This window comes from Eschscholzia californica, unplaced genomic scaffold (assembly GCF_041429995.1).
Source record: "Eschscholzia californica isolate CP2 unplaced genomic scaffold, dmEscCali1.0.p SCAF_4, whole genome shotgun sequence".
In the NCBI taxonomy this organism is placed as follows: Eukaryota; Viridiplantae; Streptophyta; class Magnoliopsida; order Ranunculales; family Papaveraceae; genus Eschscholzia; species Eschscholzia californica.
In genome coordinates this window covers 5,484,189-5,503,918 of record NW_028238461.1, presented here as the reverse complement: position 1 = coordinate 5,503,918, position 19,730 = coordinate 5,484,189, and the positions used below count along the sequence as shown (strand labels likewise).

Genomic DNA, 19,730 nt, shown 5'->3' with positions numbered 1-19,730 from the left:
TAGTATTGGGCTGAGATGATTCCGATTCATACAACAACGAGAAAAAACATCTTTCTCTCTTCTCTAACAGATTTTACTCATGAAAATTTGCAGAAATCTTCATGTTTGAAAGACATACCAGTAGAGATAATGACATGTTTGAAAGACATTCCAGTTCAAAATATTGAACTGATTAAATTATTTCCAAGACCAAGTGAACATATAACAAAGAACTACTTCTGAAACAGAAACTGTCTTAAATATATTCTATGTAGTTATCTGCAGCACCTTATAGAGGTCCAGATCTAAGTGCATCGTCTAAATCGGCGATCAAATCATTTACGTCTTCAATACCAACCGATATTCGAACAAGATCATCTGTTAAACCTCTTTCCTCACGAATGGAAGCGGGTATGCCCGAATGAGATGACATGAAGCAAGGCAGACTTATGAGTGACTTCACACTCCCTACAAAACGACAACAATTCAAGAATATCAATAACTGTCTTAAAGAGTAGGAAGACAATAACTTAAAATTTTTGATTCTTTTAGAAGTAGGAAGAAAGGATAATTACCAAAACTAACAGCAATGGTGAAGTATTTAGTTACTTTTACGACATGCTTTGAGAGCTCCACTGAACCCGTAAAGAAACTAAGTACGGAACCAGCTCCCTTTGTCTGAAAGATGAAAAAATGTTAAGTTATAATAAAGTTGTGGGCATCTAACTCAAAAACTAATTGGTAACGTCGGGAGAGGTCAAAGTTATTATGTTCATGGTCATGACTCATGAGACTTCTCTAGTTCATAAGGGACTATTTTCATACGCCCTGCCACACGTGTCTTTTTTGTTGGATAACGTGAAACAAGTGCGATCGTTGGACCTATCACATAATTCACATCTGAGGGCCTATCATGTATTACCCTAGGGAAATTCTATCGACACGTTCTGTTACTGCATAAGACGTCCTCTTTCCGCATGAACCTACCACAAAATTTGGCTGAAGAAGAGTGCTTTAGCCACAAGAGGAGTCGCCTATAGAACTTCACGTCTCCCTATCATGTGGATGTACATTACGAGTAGTCATATCATGTCTAGGCATACTATACTAGATATATGACCTTGTTACGTTTGTGGGCATCCTTCTCAGAATCAATTAACGATGAGCCGAAGATCCCAAACATATTTAATCATGAAACTTCTCTTGGTCATCGTCCGACTTTGTCACTAGTTGTATTACCCAGTATGAAGGTCAAACGACATGCTAGTACCTGAGAATAATGTAATGAGCGTCCAGGGTGCCCAGGAAGACCAGCATAGTTAACCTTCTTTACTCGAGGATGAGTCGAGAGAAATTCAGCTATCTTTTGTGCATTTTCCTGACACAAATATGAACCAAAAATACTAAGTAAGAATGAAAGAACAATAACGATTCATCGTTAAGTTGCAGAGAAATGCTATACCTGCTGCCTCTCAACACGTAAAGCCATTGTTTTAATGCCTCTCAAGCAAATCCAACAGTCAAATGGAGCTAAACCAGAGCCTTCTGCGTTTTGTAGGAAAGCTATTTCTTTTGCCAAGCTGACAATGATGAATCGGGGAAAATGAAAAACACGAAACTCTGAGTAATTTTTTTCACTGAATCAATGAAATCTTAAGTGACAAAGATGATAGTTTAAGGTTCGAAACCTTTCTCCCTTAACAGCAAGAACACCTGCCATGACATCACTGTGCCCAGCTATGAACTTAGTAGCCGAGTGCATCACAATATCTGCAAAATGGAATTATCCAATTCAGATAGCAGCAAAAGATGAAGAAGACTAGTTGCAACTTTTTATACCAGTATATATATGTTATTACCGGCTCCAAGTTCTAATGGCTGTGATAATACAGGGCTCATAATACTGTTATCTACCAACAGAATAGCACCATTTTCATGAGCTATCTCAGCTATTTTCTGAAAATCAAAACAAACAATTCAAACGGTAAGAGATTATTGAGAAGGTATATCAGTATGGTATGACTAATAAGTGGTGTCTGTTTTTTTTTTTATCGCCTGAACCTGACTCGCTTGAGTCGGACTTATCTGATTTGCGTAAGTTTGACTTTAGGCAGGGGTACAATAGTTATTTTAGGTTATATCAAAATGATGGTCTCTTAATTCAACCTATATCCGATTCAAATGAATCTAAACTTGTCATAGGCAGACATATAGACGAGTATGACACAAAAAATAAACATCCTAAAATCTTACACGTATATCGGATATCTGAATGCGAGGATTAGTTGGACTCTCCAACCATACTAGCTTTGTCCATGGGCCAATAGCTTCTTTAACCTTGCTCAGATCAGTCAAATCAACTCGTCTGCACATTGAAATATCATTGATTTATTCACTACAAGCTGAGTAAGATACTAAAGAAATTTACAAGAAGAGATTGTGAGACTAACTTCACTACTACTCCCTTCCCAGGAAGTACTTGAGAGAGTAAACGATCCGAGCCACCATATGTATCATCTCCAGCGACAACTTCCTGGCCTAGAATTAGTATAAGTTCACTAATCAATAATCACATAAAGGGATGGGAGAATGACCCGACGACCAGATAGAGAGAGCAGACCATGGGGTGCTCGAACCTCTGAAGTGGGCTTACACATTCTTAATAAAAAGAAAAAGAAAAGCAAACGACACTTAATTTGATAATCAGCTGAAAGAGTGAGTGCAAACCAGGATTAAGAAGATGAGTAACAGCAGCCAAAGCAGCCATTCCACTAGTAAAGCAAAATGCGCGATCTGCCTTATCAAGCTTGGCAAGAAGTCTGTTCATTTACAAAGCATAGAGTTCTTAGACGAACATTTCGAGCATTAAACTTCTATATAAATATATAATGAAATGATATCTTTCTCACTTTTCCAACACATCTCTTGTGGGATTTGCAGTTCTAGTGTAGTCATAAAGACCAGCTTCTGTTCCAGATGGCTGCAATACAACAAAGAACATATAACCGAAAAATACGTTTCTAGCAACTGACATGAAGACTCAAATCAGACAAAATCTCATCTGTAAATCGCAAAATCACTTACCTGCTTAAATGTAGCTGTTTGATATAGAGGTGTACTTAGAGCACCATAAGGATCAAACGAATTACTGAAATTCAACAAAATTGTAGAAACGCTCGGTTCCTTATTCACCTCAATCTCTCCTATGACCAAAAAAAAAATCATATAAATAACAAAATACCTACACTATCAATATCACCAATTTCGGAAATTACATTTTTTAGCGTTTAGTTGGTTTTTTTAGAGGCCGAGTAACAAATGAATATTTGGAAAATGGGACGAAAGATGGATTCGATTATCTATTATATAAAGCTAAACATGTTTTTTTGGTCCCTCCGATTTAATGTGATGAAAATTTTTGCTTTTCATATATTTTTGCAAATCACTCTAGGGTTTACCCTAGAGGCATTGAATAAGACAAAGGGCAAAATCATCTTTTCAGATCTGCTCTTGAAGAAGTTAGTTCCTTAGATGAATTTTTTTTTTCTTATTCTCTAAATTTGACTATTCAGAATTAAATGAACTCAAAATCAACAAAAAGAAACAATCTGGCTCTAGTCAATATAGACTTAAAAACAAGTTTCATTTTCGACTCCAATAAAAAAAAAATAACCGCCCCTAGGTCTTGTTATAACATACTTTGTATACATTCTTTGCCTCTCTTCTATTTGACATAATTTTAACTTTATCAATACTACCAATTAATTTGTCTACCACCCTATGATGTAGTGGTAGGACATCCCTCCCAAGCCCATGAGGTCTTGGGATCGAATTTCGGTGGAAACAGTTTATCACCAAGATTTATCTCATGTTATGTAGGCACTAAATAAAGTAGATGTTGTCTGGCTTTAAGTTCTTTGTTGTCGGACTTTATGCTCTTTCTTGTCGGGCTTTATGCCTCTTTAATTCTTGGTTATTGAACTTGTGTTATTAAAAGGTATAAATAAATGATGTAAAGAAATCAAACCTTCCACACATTCAGCAGCAACACCATCATCAACCAAAGCTGAGGTTTTAACATTCATTGAGTCTCCTCTATCACTTGATAAACAATGCATTTCAAATTTCTTAATAGAAGCTGATTTAAACATCTTCATACTAAATCCAGAATTGTTCTTACTCTGATCCAATAAACCCTAAAAAAAATATTAAAACAATATTCAAGATACAAAAAACAATGATCAAAGAATCATGATTGAATGAGAGATAGAAAGTTAGATTAATACTCTGTCATGATTGAAGGTATCAGAAGAGAGAAAACAGAGAGAAGGATTGAATGTGAAAGAAGCAGCCATTGTAAGAAGACTGAAACTGGGAATTAAAAGTGAGAGAGATTATTTTGTTGAGGTCAAGAAAGTGAGAGAATTTATATATATGAGAATCAGAAGATCAGGGAGGTTGAAATATTCTTTAGGTTGGTTTGTTAGTCCACGTTTCCTTTATGGGAGGGAGAATTAACTATTAAGGTAGGCAGTGTTTGTTTTTCTTTTTATTGGATTTTCCTATCCTATGATCTAAGCTAAGGGAATTGAATTTATTTGGTTAAAAATGTCATGTGCCACAAGGGCATATGGATATATGGTAGAAGCATTATTAAGGTGTTCTTTTTTCTTGCTCATAGTCTCTCAATCTACTCGACTTGAATCTTAATTGTCTAGCTCAAATGGACCTAAAACTAGTTTATATGCACATACACATTTGATCATATATTGTTTTCTAACCAGCATGTGGCTTTCATTAGAAAACGACTCTTACATACTCTCACTAAAACAAGTACCGGACAAAACAATCCATTGAGACATGTCAAACAAAAAAAAACGCTCTAAAAGCTTATTCAAGTCAAATCAAACCTCGAATCAAACTTACAAATGCTATTCTTCACCAAACAAGACAGTAAAGTCGTTGGTATTTTCTACTAATTGCATTTCTATCCCGAACCAAACGAGGCACAAACATTATAGCTAGTATTACAATATCTCTTCTGGACCTTTAGAGGATAGATATGATATTATTAATTCTCATGTATATCTATGTCACGTAAAGATCTAGTCATTAGTCCCATAGGTAAGGATTCATTAGGAAGCAAATAACTTTTATTTTCTTAGTAGCAAATAATAAATTGAGGATAATTGTTGGATGATTTTCTCCTATTAAATCAAGTTCATAATTAATCACAATTCTTAGCCTAATCTTCTTATGAACCTGGAATTTAATATGACCATCTATTTGGAGAAACAACTTTTTATTTCCAAACCTAAATTTTGGGAAAAAAATTTGGGTACAATTATTCACATAATTTTGTGGGTACAATTATTCACACCTAACTATATCTTTCTATATCTATGCCAGCAGAAAGGCAAGATCCCACCTCCACAAATACAAATTCATATAAGCATTAAGTTGACATGATATTTCTCACAAGATCATTGCTTTTATTGTTTTACAAAATGGAGATGTAAGTTTTCGTATAATGTAAATAATGAACAACAAGATGACTTGCATCAAGTTGTTCATTTATTACTAGCTAGATGAGTAGAAACCGAAATATACTTCATGGAGTTAACAAATACTATGAGACACAAGAGTGATAGGGGGACCAACGCTTCTGGCTAGATGAATAGCCATCCAACGGGTTGGATTCACGCTGATTTCATCAAGTGAGAGAAAGTGGTGTGAATCCAACGGTTGGTTGCAATTCACGCCACTTTCACGCCAATAATTTCGGTACCCCTGTCTTTTTCCTTTCGGAAAAGAAAAAGTGTTTAGCTTCCCACAATTTGTATCTCTAAATTTTTTTTCTTAAAAACAAATTTCATTTGTCCAATTAAGTGAATCCATCACCTTTTCCGAACTTCATTTTCTCAAAGATGAATAAATTCACACAGCTGGGTTTATAAGAATCTTCGAATATTTGTTTTCCACACATAAATTCCGATGCAAATAAAACTAACATCTTCGATTTATTTTAGGCCAAGTTTAGCCGAGAGTCCACCCACACAGCTCATGGCTTTTTTGGTAGCTGAAAATCTTGCTCTAAATGCCATTCATGTATTTCATCTTCTTGAAGTAAGCCCGTCATGCTTGAGGCCATCAGGTTGGAATATTTTGAAATAGTTGACATTCGAGCCCACGTCAAAACATTTCCTTCTGATGAATAATCTATGGAGACGTTAGAATTTCTTGGTGCGGGTAGGCTTGTTTACCTCCGACATATGTTGCGACAACAGATGCATCTTCAAACTCGTCGAACGAACTGGTTGAAAGCACCACAAAATCTGCTAGCTTTCCGGGAGATAAAGATCCCAACTCATTGTCAAGGAAACTAGCATAAGCTGCTGAAATGGTGGAACTGCCATATCAAATCAATTTACATAATAAATCATTAGAGTAGAGCACCAGTTTTTGCGCTTATCCCATCCTTATAATGAGTTTGCTTAACATCTACTAGACGGTTGTCTTCAGAATTTAAGACACTAACAAAAGAGTCAAACTAGTTCTAGAACCAGGGTGCCGACTTCCATCATTTAAAGGAGGTAAGTGGGACTATGGGTTTGGAGTTGAATTATGAAATGTCATTGTCTTTAGGTTCATGGTTTGACTCAAGATGTCCATCTAGATCCGAAGAGGGTAGAACCAAGTCGCTAAAGTATATTAAGAAAGTTAAAGCGAGAATTTTATTAGTCCAAGATACCGAAGAAGTAAAAGCACAGAAGAGAAATATAAGAATAACAGGTTAAATTTTTCTTACGCCTTTAAAGCATCTTCCAATGAAACACACTCTGATGGAATAAATGACGTTTCCCAACCAGGAGGTATCCTCTTCATTGCAGTTTTAATCCCACTCAAAGGATTTATTTTTGCTACCTGAAATAACGGAGCTCATCGTTATTTTGGAAAACAGTACCAATTGAAAAATACATTTGAAACATGAGAAATGTGTGGAGAGTTATCGAAATCATGAATCAAGAAAAATAAATCTCACTGGCCAATCAGAACCAAAGGCTAGTTGTGCGTTGCTAGCAAAGAGGGATCCAAACAAATATGATCCTGTTATAGCCCTTTCCATGCCAAGCTTCTTTCCTACTGATTCAGCATCATCCAGCAGGTGATCTGGCTGTCGAGGGGTACCATTCAATCACGTCAAAAATATGCCTGTCATTTATAAATGTCATGACTCATGGTGTATCATTTTCAAGATTGTATTTTCCTCGGTTGAAATATATGCGTCTTATGTTGTGTGTGTGTGTGTGTGTGTGTGATCTCGGCTCAGATAGGTGGGATATGCCCCTGCGTAATCGCGAGCTTATCCTGCCCCAACTACTAAGGGTATCAGATTAAGTTAGTAATCTTATAGGAAGATGAATCAGTGATGATATCTTCCGACTTATAACTGAGCCTGTAGATGGAAGTATGATAGGTAGAAGATCACATAAAAGTAACACTGGAAGGATTTGGTGAACAAACCTGCACTGAAGCAATGACACTTTGTTCACCAAAACGAGCTATCGTTCCAGGAGCCAAATGTTGGGCGTGTTCGACCTGAAAAGCATTTCATGTCCACTACAAGATAAACCTCTGAAAATAATTTCCATTTATTACATATCTAGAAGAAACATAGAATATAAGATTATTGATTTAGTACCCTGAATCTTCGGTCTCTCATTCCGTTGGAAGATGCCACCGACTTGTATAAGTCGAGTATCATGTCATTTGCTTTATCTCCTATAGCATGAATTGCAACCTGAAAACTTGACCTTTAGTGATGATTTTAAATTTGAAACGAGAAAGAAATGACAGGGCACAAACAGTGAGTTGTAGGAAGGATAGACAACCTGTAGCCCTGATCGATCTGATTCCGACGTCATATTGTGAAGTGTATCAAGTTGTGTCACTTGAAGACCATAATTGTCAGGTTCATTCATGTAAGGCTAAAAAGATATTTGTTAACATCTCTGGTTAGGTTTTTAAATTCCAAAATTAATAACTTGCGGAGTACAAGGAAACACGAAACATGACTCAAGTTACGGACAAGTAGCAGTAACAAGAACGTCGAGAGCTTATTGTTCAATATTTAGGCCATAAGATTCTTAAACTAGACAATGAGTTTCTCAGAGTGCAGTAGAAACTGAACAGATTATCTCGTGACATCGAAAAACAAATTTCACCTCATAAAACAGAGCACTATTGGAACCCAGGGACCCATCAGAAAAAGCCTTGACACCACCCAAGTAAATCCATTCGCTTATAACCCGACCAGTTCTGCTAACGAGATCCTAAAGAAAGGAGGGATTAAACGAAATATAAGTAAGATATATATTAATGTAATAATCAAATAGAACTTCAGAATGAATAAGCATGTCAATACTGTGAGAATAGTCTCAGATGGACAAATTGAAGTTTCGTGACCAAGAATATGATATTAAGGGCCTCTCCGCTCATCGCCAAATGGTTTTGAGTAGAAAGGCATATATCATATTCTTGGTCGTTATACTTCTCTTTGACCGTGTGGGGCTACTCTCGTAAAACTGAGTGATTCTATATTAGTAATACAAAATATAAGAACAAAACAAAGATAAGAATGGCAAACTTTTAACATGTCCTCTAGTCATACAAGTAAACGTGACCACGTTTCCATTGGAAAAAATATGCAAACTCGGATCAGCATTTGACCATTAGAATCGGCCCATTGATACACATCTGCAAATATAATGAAAATGAGATTTACTACAAGCACTGATACTTTCGAGTGACAGAAGCAATCAAGAAAAGTGAAAAGTAAAACGTAAAATATCTTTTCATATGAAATAAAAACCTGAAAAATCTTCCCAGACAGTGTTTACATCTGCACCAGGAAAAAATCTCCCGAAATCAACAACTGCTGTTACCCCTCTCATGAGAGCGAACTCGCTAGCTCTTATCAATGCTTTTCGTCTATCATCTGCTGAAAACTTGGGAACGAAAGGGAAAAGAAGCTCCATGGCAGAGTCAATCAACAAGCCAGTTGGTTCTGCAGATGATTGTGAGGTATAAATATCATCAGTTATGTTTTCCCACTTCCATGCATATCTACAAGCAGAATGAGTTCCGTACTCGTGTACCCGTTTCTTAAATGTACTAAATTCTCAACAACATAAGAGTACTTATGAATGAGCATGTAACATTTGAAGAGAGAAGAAAGCAAACAAGTAACTTAGATGAGTGGTATATGTTTACGTATCATCTGAAGTAGAAACAGTAGGTACGTAAGGAATTTATTTTAGTTTCTCATACCTGTCGTCGTATCCTGCAAAAGAATTTGTGGAAGTTATCCTGTCGAAGTTTTTGCTAATTATCATTGATAGAAAACCTATTAAAGATGCATATATAAGATGTTATAAGATAGTAACGTTCACTAATTACCTCCTTCAGAGTTTTTCACAACAGTTCCACCAAGAGGATCTTCTGAATAATTAGTAATTCCAGCTATCCTAAGAGCCAATGAATTTGCAAATCCCATATGAGCATCCATGCGTGAAAGCCAAACCTGCATTTTGGATTATCGTTAGAAATGGAAAGAAATTGAGAGCAATTAGATTAGTTCATCGCAATCCAACTGTTAAAATTGCGATTTTTACAGGATTGTTTGGTGTAACATCATCAATCCAAGATGCAATGGGTAAGTCTCCTCCCCATAGATCGTCGTTCCACCCACCACCTAATATCCAGCTACCTTGAGGCTTATCTGGAGGAGAACGAGTAAAGAAAGGAGCGTTTAAACACAAAATATTGTCGTGATGTTTATCTATCATGCTGGTTATGTGTAACAAAAGATGAAAAAACTGTAAACAAGCATGAAAAGTTTTACCTCTTACAGCTTCTTTAATCTTTCGCACAAACTCTTCTTTGCTATTTACACCATAGAGTTCAACTTGCACCATCTAATACCCGATAAGAAAATTACCAACAGAAGATAAAAGTGATCTTTCAAAAAGAAAATTACACATTATCAACATTTACTACAGATGTTATGAGAATAGTCCCACATGGGAAAAGGGTATAACCAAGAATATAATGTCTGGGGCCTCTCACACATCGCTAATTGGTTTTGAGTTGAATGGCCACGAACTTTACAAACACGAGTGTACAAATTCACGTAAAATTTATGTGACTTGTCCAAAAATGGGGTCCGCTTACTTAAACGAGAGATGTACACCAGGTCCAAAAATAAAAGAATGATGTATATAAATTTATTTACGAAGAATGGAGATAATAAGAGCGGATCTAACAGTTTACTGTGACGGAGAGTACTTTGCCATGAAACCATTAACACGGGAGATAAAGAATCTACTAAAGAATCTTATCCACTACTAAGATGAATGTACTTCCACTCTTCCAATTTGTGTTTTTCAACATATCATAAGCAAGAGCAAGACTAGGAATGAAAATGGGTGACACTGTTGTCCGACCTATTTCGGTTGAAAACGAATTCAAGTAAGCCCTTGGACGAAATCTCGAACTCAACCCAATACCTAGGCTCAACAAGATCCCTAAGATTTAATCAAATGAAAATGGGGGAAAATGTTCGGCGAACCAAAATCCCCTTATAAATATGATTTTGGTTGTAATTTTTATCAGAGCCTGCAGAGGCTGATCATCTAAAGCTTTTGGTCAGGTCAAAATGAGGAGTTTCTAGCGAACACCCATACAACGTGCCTGCTGAAAACTTAAAGCAAATTGTAACAAAGACAAAGGAAGTACTCCTTGTTAGTACCCGCAAGCCTCCAGTAATAAAGTGCACATGAGAATCAATAAACCCTGGAACTACAATCTTTCCCTGAAGCTTCAATTCTCTAGTTCCATGTCCAAGTAAATCCTGCATTCACAACATTTTGTAATTCACCCGTGTTCATACAATTCATAATCGTACAAGTAATACGAATCAACAAAATAGTAAAGATTGTTTTCCGTAAGTACTTCAGGACGACCGACGACGTGTTAACATTCTAATAGATTAGGACTTTGCTCTTCCATGAACAAAGCCGGAGAGCGGGAACTTTTCTTGGTATGGCAGACAATATGTGCTTGTGTGTTACTAATCGCCCCCGAAGACAATTGAAATTAACTCGAAAACACGATAATGTAATGCAATATGTGATTTCACATATTTTTGGGTGGGAACACTGCTCCACCTACCGACAATGTAGGTCGAGCATTGTCGAGCGTATCTGCGTGTATCTGCGTATATATCTAGGTTACAATAACAATGTAGTATAGCAAGATTAACAATATAAGTTAAAATCTTTTCTTTCTACAGAAATTGGGTGATAACTTAAATCAAGAACTCTTTCTATTTGCTATCAAGAAGTTAAAATGTAAGAACCAACAAAGAGAATGAATACCCAAAAATTGTAGGCTATTCAGTAATGGAGACAGAGACCCCATTTCACATGTGATTCAAACAAGATAAAGATACAATTTAACATGAAAGAGAATGAAGACCTGAACAGAGGAATAGTTTCCGATTCGAATGATACGACCATGACGAATAGCCATAGATTCAGCCAAAGGGAGAGATGAATCACTAGTGTAGATTAAACCATTTGTTACCACCAAATCGGCTACCAACTCAGAAGCTGATAAAGATTTCATCATCCACCCTGCAAAAAGAAGATCAAGATTTCAGATTTCAATCTTGAATCTGATTCTGGGTTAGTAGTATCATGAAGAGAAACAATGAATAAGAGTTCATACATTTATTTAAAGTTAAAGATGGAACCAAGAAAATGGAGAAAACAACAGCAAATGAGGCTGAGAGAAAGATTAGGAGATTAAGCTTCATCCTAATCTCCATTAATTAAACAAGAGATAATCAAAACCAAAACCCCCCAACAACTCTGGGTAATCCTGCTTCTGATTCTGACTAAAACCCTTCACAGATTGAAGGTTTTGCAGTCGGAAGGAGAGAGAAAAAGGAGACAATCAGAGAGAGTGAGAGTGGCGAGGCCAGTAGATAATGTAAATTAGTGTGTTGTGAATAATACTGTAACCACAGATATACCGCGAGATTCTAATCTTACGGTTATTATGTCTGGTTGATGTTCTCGAGTTCGTAAAAGTTAATCCCTTCGGTTGAAATTTGGTTGTAGGATTTGGTGTAAGTTTGTGGTAAAAGAATTTTAGAATCAATTTGCATGGCACTGTCAGAGACAGACTGTCAATCCCACCAGTAAGAATCAATGGTTGGGGATTAGCACGAAATGTTGAGTGAGGATTGATATGATATTTGTAACAAAAATGACTCTTCCTACGGTTCGTTTAGGGTCAGAAGGGCCAATTTTATTTTATTTTTTTCAGAAATAGCCTTGAAGGCAAAATGAAATTAAATCTAATTCTTCCTGAAACATCAATTTTCACATCATCTCTTTTCCTCGAGAGAGAAAAGATAAAGAAGAGAGAGATATGAGAAAGAATGGAGAGGAAATAGTAGAGGGAAGAAGAAGAGAGATATATAGAACTAAATTTAAAGAAGAAAAAATGAATATCACATAGGAGTATAGGACCTATGGGAGGCATGTGCGGGCACGACCCCATGTGGGGCCAACATATACTGTTTAAAATCATTAAAGAAATTGTTTTATTGTTTGATCAATTTAAACATGGTATTAGAAGTAGATTCACACCTGATAGGCTTAAAAGTTACACGTGTTTCACGTCACTCGAAAAAAAAAACATTAGATTAACCACCCCTGCGTGAAGAGGCGTCTTAGAATATTCTCACATTGGAGAAGAGGTAACTAACAACAAAAAATATAATGTATAAGTCATCTCTACTCGTTGTCAATTAGTTTTGAATTGGATGATCACATACTTAACATATACCTAACCAATTTTGTTCAGTTTCTCCTTTATCGTTTCACACAGTACATTTCATTTAAACATTTGTGTCTAAATTGTCTTAATATTTTAATAAGGTCATTACATATATAATATATACATATCCATAATCCGTGCCAAGTGACATTTAAAAACAATATGTAAATAGTGGTATACCGTGTGGTTTCGACAAAGTGAAACTATCTCATCAAAAAAAAAAAAGACAAAGTGAAACTGGAATAAGAATATGGCTATGAAAATAGAAAGAACAGACATCATGAATTTAACATTTTCATTGGCAACGTATAGTAGGTTAATAGAATGTGTTCACGAACCGACCGACTCCGGCGAAGGAAAACTCATTCGCGGGAGTTTTTAGAGAGACGAGAGGTTTTTCTTTAAAGTGTTTAGGTCGCCGGCCAAAAATTTTTTCGACCTGCGACCTTCGTCGGAGAAGATAAAGATGAGTTGGATAGAGAGAGGAGTGAGTTGGAGAAAGAGAGAGAGGTGAGTTGGAGAGAGAGAGGTGAGGTGGAGAGAAATGTGAGGTGTAAGTGAGGTGGAATTTGTTTTTTGAAAATAATTTTATTTTGAATTTATGTGAGGTGGAGAGAGAGGTGAGGTGGAAAGATATGTGAGGTGGAAAGATATGTGAGGTGGAGAGAGAGGTGAGTTGGAGAGATATAGGAAGGGTACTTATGACATTTCCACTAAAAAAGAGGTCATATTTGAATTTATGAAAAATAGGGAGCCATAAAAGAAGTTGGTCACAAAGTAGGGGGCCATATAGGAATTAACTCTTTAATTTTTAAACTTTTGATGTTCTGCAATTTTTGTTTCTCTTAATGTGTATCAATTCCAAATGGTAAAGTTTTGAAACATGGACCGCGCTCTCCATCAAAAGTAAAACAACACTGCAAGATTAAACGACCAGAAATCAATGTTATTACACTTGAAATCAAGTTGAAAATATATTGCTACCAAATGGAAGAATTTAAATCATTTCGACTAATCTACTCTAGTAAATTTCCAAAGTTATCGACACGACAAGTTACACTCACGAAGTTTTTAATTGTTGCTGTCAAGTTACTTCCTGTTTTTCCCGTCGTGATGTTGGTTTACACTCATATTGTTGGGATTGTAAGCAAAATAAAGAACTATGCAAGAAATATGTACTTGGAAAAATCGTAGTATTAGATAAGTCTCTATTTACAACTAGGGTTGTGAAATATATCGAATAAAAAGTTAATTTTCTTCGATAAACTAGTTGAATCGACAATCACTAATTTTTTCAAATCTTCCTAAACTCAACAATCAACAATTAAAACCTCAAACTTTTTGGTTTAGGATTTTGATATATTTTTCAAAATTCTTGAAGAATGCATTAGTAGAGTTTTGAAGACTACCTGATGGAGATTTGACTGTTAACAAACAACAATAACAGCGAATCAAATATTTCGAAAATCAACATAAAAAATCGATTGAAAATTATTCGAGAATGATTACGCGAGAGAGAATCATGTATTTAAATAGAGAAACGGAAGATAAACATTTTTTGCTCGTCCTTGACTCGAAGATTAACGAGTACGAGTTTAAAGCAGACCCAAAATTATGCTCGTTTATATATGAATGAGTCGAGCTTGATCATTCTTTATTGTATCTCGAGCTACTCGTGAACAACTCGTTTAACATACTATCTATAAGTGTAGTACACAATTACGTATTTGTATTGAAACTTGTACATGGAATGTCAACGATCGAAAGATTATTGGAATGTGAATCATTAATCATTATTATTGTATGTGACAGATGATCATTGAAGTATTTTGGTAATTTGGGAAGTTGTTTTAGTTTGAAGTATTTTGGTAAACGAGCTTAAAACTATGCGAGCTCGAGCTCTTTGAAACATATACTGGTCGAGTTCGAGAAAGTGGACAGTTACTCGACTGAGCTTGAGCTTGAACTTATGCAAACAACCAAAGACACCAGTGAGCTTGACACATGTTATTACTGGCATTGGCTCTAGTACACCCCTACGGAAGACTATAAAATTGATTAATTTTTATATTAAAAAAAAAACCTATAAAGAGATTCGACCAAATTTTTGTAACCCGTATTCACATAAATCAACACTATATCACAACCTCACACTCAGAAGATGCTTTTCGTAAGTCAAAATTGCATATTTGAGGCAAGTGATTCTTTAATCAAGAATTGAAGTCTAAGTTTTTTTAATCAATGTCTAAAAAACTAATTAGGTTGACTTTGAGTTCATTTCATGAGGTCAAATACAAACAATGAAATAGAAAAATAGGCTTGGTGGTGTTTGTTGTCTCATCGTTTGAATGTAACTCGTCTGAATCAGATAAACATAAAAAGTACAATCTAGAATTCTAGATGAGTCATCCAGACGAATCAGAAATCACGAGCCAGATAAATACAAAAAAACAGTCTAATACATGATTAATTCAGTTAAGATCTCGAGTCAGATTCTATATCTGACTAAGAGAAAAACAAGCATTCTTAAATACCATGAGTATTTTTAACCTACGTTATGAGTACGTTAATAGAATGTGTCTTAGCTCAACTTGCTTAGATGTGAAGTGAAAATGAAGCGAGGTGGTTTACTTTGTTCCCACTTTTCAAATCTCTGTAATAAGAACCTTCCTTCTTCTGGATCCAGACAAACAAACATCCTTTGAATCTTCTCTCTTTCTCTCTCTAACTTCTAGATCACTCCAAGATTAATTCCTCATTTTGATCTCCCTCTTTGTTTACACCTCTCCCCAATAATTTCCCATTTCCATTCGTTGTTGGCAAACCCAAATCTATTTACTTATCACTCACTTGGAAAAATTTCCAGGTACCCAAACCCCAATTTCATAGATTTGTCTGTAGAACAATCTAATTACTTCTTAGTCAGTGTAAGTTTCTGATTTTATTTTCATAGAGGTTTTGTTGAATTTGTATGGTTTTAGTTACTTGATCTTTTGTTACTGTAATTTTATTTGTGGATTAGTGTTTGGAACTGGTAGAGATAAGTTTGTTAAGTTGTTATGGATGAAATTAGGGTTAGGGTTTAGTTGGAAAAAACTGAGATAATTAGTTTTCGACTAAGTTCAAATCTAGAAAAGATGACTGGAAGAAAAAGTGGAAGAGCATCATCATTGCTTCTGATTCTTGTAGCCATAGGGATATTTTTTGTGACATATAATTTGTTAACTATGATAATTCAGAATAGAAGTGGGGGTGATAATTTAGATGGTTCGTCGAAATATGATCCTATTATTCAGATGCCAGATAATGTGAGAAAATTTGGAAATGGCAAGATGCCATTCCATGTTGCCCTTACAGCCACAGATGCACCTTATAGTAAATGGCAATGTCGAATTATGTACTATTGGTATAAGAAGACAAAGGAAATGCCCGGATCAGAAATGGGGGGTTTCACTAGGGTTTTGCATTCGGGGAGTCCTGACAATCTCATGGATGAGATTCCAACTTTTGTTGTTGATCCACTTCCAGCAGGTCTTGATCGGGTGAGATTTTCTTTTTAAATATTTTCTTTTCTTTGTTATATGAAGTTCTTCTTGCTATTTAGATCCTAAAGCATCTGTGTGAACCAAAATGAATTCTAATACTACCACATTTAAGAATTAGAAACTTTATCTTGTTTCTTGTGTCATCTTATTTTTCTTTGTTGGGAGCTCCATTAGAGATAATTTAAACTCAAAAGGACCGGAACCTACCTGCACAATAGAAATTTGTACAGTAACGTATTAGTAGTGGCTTCTATTCACTATCGGGAATCAAACTAGGAAAAATGTTCTAGATGCAAGAATAGTGTCAACATTCTACCGTCAAGCACTTAGGGTACGCTGGGACCTCTAGGTTGGGATTCAATAGCTAATTCTAGGTCATCCTAGATATGCCCCAAAATGAAACCTATGTTTATGAAATAGTAGCAAGATATCTTTCTTCTTTATTCTTTGGGTACTAACTACACATGTTTTAATGCAAAGGAGGACCACTCTTTTTATCTTTTTCTTCAAGCAAATATTAGCCGATAATATATCATACTTTGGCTGTTATTTACTAACTTTCCCAACATGATACTGAACGCAGGGTTACATTGTCTTGAATAGACCATGGGCCTTTGTACAATGGTTGGAAAAAGCAAATATCGAGGAGGAGTGAGTTAATCTCTTGAAGCAATGTTATTTCTTTGATGTCTTCTTTTAGGAGTAAGTTAGTGTTGAAATGTTTTTCATCATTTCCAATAAATCTGAGAGCTTCTTCATTATATAATCATTTCAGTTACATCCTAATGGCGGAGCCTGATCACGTATTTGTTAATCCTCTACCGAACTTGGCACGCGGAGGCTTTCCAGCAGCATTCCCGTTTTTCTATATCAAACCCACCGAACATGAGAATATAATAAGAAAGTATTATCCGGAGGAAAAAGGCCCTGTAACAAATGTTGACCCCATTGGAAATTCTCCTGTAATTATAAAGAAGGTAGAGTATCTTATACCTGACTTTGCCTGACAAATTGGCATTATCTGATCTGTTTCATGATAACCAATGTTTCACTGTTTTGCAAAGAGATTATTTGTAAAATTGCATCCATAACATACCTACTCTTTCCATTACTGTTATCTGGTCTTTGAATATCCAACCCAGCTTTTCTATCGGCTATTCGACAGCCTTCAAGAGTGTATGAGCTGAAGCTAAAAATGCATAATATATATTTTTGGACCTACTGCCTCAGGGAAAAGGAGAAATCAAGAAAATCTCGTATGTGATATGTATTCATTCGAAATATTGAGGTAGGCCGATGAACTGAATCAGATATTAGAGTTGATTAGACAAGGTAAAAAACTGAAACTTGGGTCTGCTGTGACTTTCAAGGTTCTTTAAATAATTATGTACAAGTTACAACACTCTGCGGTTCATGTGTTGCCATCGGGTTTAGTCCTTGGGCTTCTGTCTCTCTGGTCTCTCCTGGGTTTAGGATTCATATTCGTTCGTGTCCAGTTGTGACAAGATATGTGACCTCCTTGCGCCATAGGAGCAAGTTTTCTGCAACAGTTTCATGACATCTCTTCGTTTAGCATATAACTTAATCTTCCATATGAGTTTGAATTGTATAAGTTTTTTCGTCGCGTATTGTTAAATATGATTTTCTATATTTACATGGTTTAGCTGCTTATATATCTTTCTTCTTACTGATATTGCTCCTCTCAATTGAATTAGTCCATGCTGGAGAAAATTGCACCTACATGGATGAATGTCTCATTAAGCATGAAAGATGATCCAGAGACTGATAAAGCTTTTGGATGGGTATTGGAAATGTGAGAAACTTTTTGAACAATAACATGTACCCAATATTTGTTTCAGTCTATTTCAAAGTCCCGGCATACTGATAATTGTATTGTACTTTCACGCCCTTGAACTAAGGTATGCATATGCCGTTGCATCGGCGTTACATGGTGTTCAGCATATACTTCGGAAAGATTTTATGCTGCAGGTTTGGAATGATACATTATGAAGATAACTCGTTCATATTTGAGATAGGTTATTGCAACCCTAAACCCTACATTATATTTTCTACGTGGTTGATTACAGCCCCCATGGGATCTGGAGGTCGGAAAAAGGTTTATTATTCATTATACTTATGGGTGTGACTACTCTTTAAAGGTAAATGAAATTCTCCCCTAATAATGCTTTCGTATTACTTTCATAACTAACTTGTTTTATATGCTATATTTACTTCCCCCATCTTAGCACAATGACGGGAACCTAAATAATTGCTGGTTGTACAATTATTTATCAACCTTGGTACCTTTTCAGGGTGAGCTAACATATGGGAAAATTGGGGAATGGCGTTTCGACAAGAGATCATATCTTCGTGGTCCTCCTCCAAGGAACCTCTCCTTGCCGCCACCAGGAGTTCCTGAAAGTGTGGTATGCTCACGATATTCTTATTCTTTACTGAAAATACTCATTTAGCTAATTAGAAGAAGATATCTATACGCATGTTTTGTTGCTGAAGCCTATAAGTTCTTATATCCCCTTAATAGTTGTTTATAATCCTTACTTCTCGTCTTTGTTGTTGATGTGTTACTGTGAAACCCATTATAGCTTTTATATGCTATTTATTCTGCCATTTAGATTCATTTCAATCCATGTCTTTACATCTCATCCATGCTAATTGAATCCTTTCATTTATGAAATACCAACATATACCAACACAAGCGCCTGAATATAAGTGAGACATTATATCGTGAAAGTAAAAGCTATTCAAATTTTAAGCCAATATGATCTTGCATAATCAACCCACTTTACATGATGCAACTATTTGACAATAGGCAGTAGAAAAGTCTTATGGTACTGGTTTAATTTTACAACGATGTAGTCGTCTTTGTATATAGTGTATCAAATTGCAGTGAATGCTAGTTTAATAAACTTTCCGGCATCTACTGCAAATTCATCCCTTCAACCATCATACTGAAACAAAAAAAAGTGTCACAGGTTGGAGGGTTCAGGGTTTAAGGACTCTATGGAACTAAGTCGAGCCATGGTCACTATATTTTAAGTCTAATACTTTGCTGGCTTGATTTGGGCAGGTTACACTGGTTAAGAAGGTGAATGAGGCTACTGCTAATATTCCTGGATGGGATGTTCCTCATATGACTTGAAACAATTTCAGTTTTTTCCTCAGTCTTTGAGATCATTGTTGTAGAAACTAAGGCTGATTATTTTCTCAAGTAACTCTATATATACATAAAAAAATTTACGGTTGTTTTGAGCATCAAATAAAAAGATCTTTTCACTA

General features: G+C 35.7%; 3 protein-coding genes across 6 annotated transcripts; 1 reads left to right on the top strand and 2 right to left on the bottom strand.

Annotated features, from left to right (window-relative positions):
• Nucleotides 1-135: 135 nt before the first annotated feature.
• On the bottom strand, nucleotides 136-4,548 carry LOC147541932 (cystathionine beta-lyase, chloroplastic-like). Of its 2 annotated transcripts, none has more exons than XM_086632337.1 (13): nucleotides 4,266-4,548; nucleotides 4,007-4,160; nucleotides 3,064-3,182; nucleotides 2,889-2,959; nucleotides 2,707-2,798; nucleotides 2,430-2,517; nucleotides 2,233-2,344; nucleotides 1,839-1,935; nucleotides 1,668-1,749; nucleotides 1,442-1,559; nucleotides 1,250-1,357; nucleotides 555-657; nucleotides 136-447 (listed from the first exon to the last, which is right to left on the bottom strand). In XM_086632337.1, exons 1-13 carry the CDS (start codon nucleotides 4,332-4,334, stop codon nucleotides 269-271), a joined length of 1,392 nt encoding a protein of 463 aa, XP_086488463.1. In that variant the 5' UTR covers nucleotides 4,335-4,548; the 3' UTR covers nucleotides 136-268. The 2 variants fall into 2 exon arrangements, with proteins under 2 accessions (XP_086488463.1, XP_086488462.1); XM_086632336.1 differs by having other exon boundaries at nucleotides 4,007-4,175; nucleotides 4,266-4,543.
• Nucleotides 4,549-5,408: 860 nt separating this feature from the next.
• On the bottom strand, nucleotides 5,409-12,523 carry LOC147541931 (protein LONG AFTER FAR-RED 3-like). Of its 3 annotated transcripts, none has more exons than XR_015223081.1 (16): nucleotides 11,770-12,523; nucleotides 11,518-11,675; nucleotides 10,790-10,891; nucleotides 9,884-9,956; nucleotides 9,654-9,760; nucleotides 9,439-9,562; nucleotides 8,852-9,046; nucleotides 8,651-8,736; nucleotides 8,205-8,312; nucleotides 7,872-7,967; nucleotides 7,682-7,780; nucleotides 7,504-7,578; nucleotides 7,022-7,153; nucleotides 6,788-6,903; nucleotides 5,610-6,388; nucleotides 5,409-5,563 (listed from the first exon to the last, which is right to left on the bottom strand). XR_015223081.1 is itself a non-coding variant. In XM_086632334.1 (15 exons), exons 1-15 carry the CDS (start codon nucleotides 11,867-11,869, stop codon nucleotides 6,199-6,201), a joined length of 1,761 nt encoding a protein of 586 aa, XP_086488460.1. In that variant the 5' UTR covers nucleotides 11,870-12,523; the 3' UTR covers nucleotides 5,409-6,198. The 3 variants fall into 3 exon arrangements, 1 of the variants encoding a protein (XP_086488460.1); XR_015223082.1 differs by having other exon boundaries at nucleotides 7,022-7,191; nucleotides 11,770-12,272; XM_086632334.1 differs by having other exon boundaries at nucleotides 5,409-6,388.
• Nucleotides 12,524-15,203: 2,680 nt separating this feature from the next.
• On the top strand, nucleotides 15,204-19,730 carry LOC147541930 (Hyp O-arabinosyltransferase-like protein). Its single transcript, XM_086633649.1, has 8 exons — nucleotides 15,204-16,430; nucleotides 17,017-17,084; nucleotides 17,209-17,410; nucleotides 18,149-18,246; nucleotides 18,353-18,422; nucleotides 18,521-18,592; nucleotides 18,746-18,859; nucleotides 19,522-19,730. The coding sequence occupies exons 1-8, from the start codon at nucleotides 16,026-16,028 to the stop codon at nucleotides 19,591-19,593; spliced, it is 1,101 nt and encodes a 366-aa protein (XP_086489775.1). The 5' UTR covers nucleotides 15,204-16,025; the 3' UTR covers nucleotides 19,594-19,730.

Excerpts from the sequence above, each read along its gene's own strand:
- LOC147541932 (XM_086632336.1), bottom strand. The coding sequence starts at position 4,334 with ATGGCTGCTTCTTTCACATTCAATCCTTCTCTCTGTTTTCTCTCTTCT. Across the intron at positions 2,345-2,429 it reads GGGAAGGGAGTAGTAGTGAA|ACGAGTTGATTTGACTGATC; the intron begins GTTAGTCTCACA and ends TTCAATGTGCAG. Across the intron at positions 658-1,249 it reads GCTCATTACATTATTCTCAG|ACAAAGGGAGCTGGTTCCGT; the intron begins GTACTAGCATGT and ends TTCATCTTTCAG.
- LOC147541931 (XM_086632334.1), bottom strand. The coding sequence starts at position 11,869 with ATGGAGATTAGGATGAAGCTTAATCTCCTAATCTTTCTCTCAGCCTCA. Across the intron at positions 9,047-9,438 it reads TGTGAAAAACTCTGAAGGAG|AACCAACTGGCTTGTTGATT; the intron begins GTAATTAGTGAA and ends AATCATCTGCAG. Across the intron at positions 7,968-8,204 it reads ATAGTGCTCTGTTTTATGAG|CCTTACATGAATGAACCTGA; the intron begins GTGAAATTTGTT and ends ATATCTTTTTAG.
- LOC147541930 (XM_086633649.1), top strand. The coding sequence starts at position 16,026 with ATGACTGGAAGAAAAAGTGGAAGAGCATCATCATTGCTTCTGATTCTT. Across the intron at positions 17,085-17,208 it reads AAAGCAAATATCGAGGAGGA|TTACATCCTAATGGCGGAGC; the intron begins GTGAGTTAATCT and ends TAATCATTTCAG. Across the intron at positions 17,411-18,148 it reads CTCCTGTAATTATAAAGAAG|TCCATGCTGGAGAAAATTGC; the intron begins GTAGAGTATCTT and ends CAATTGAATTAG.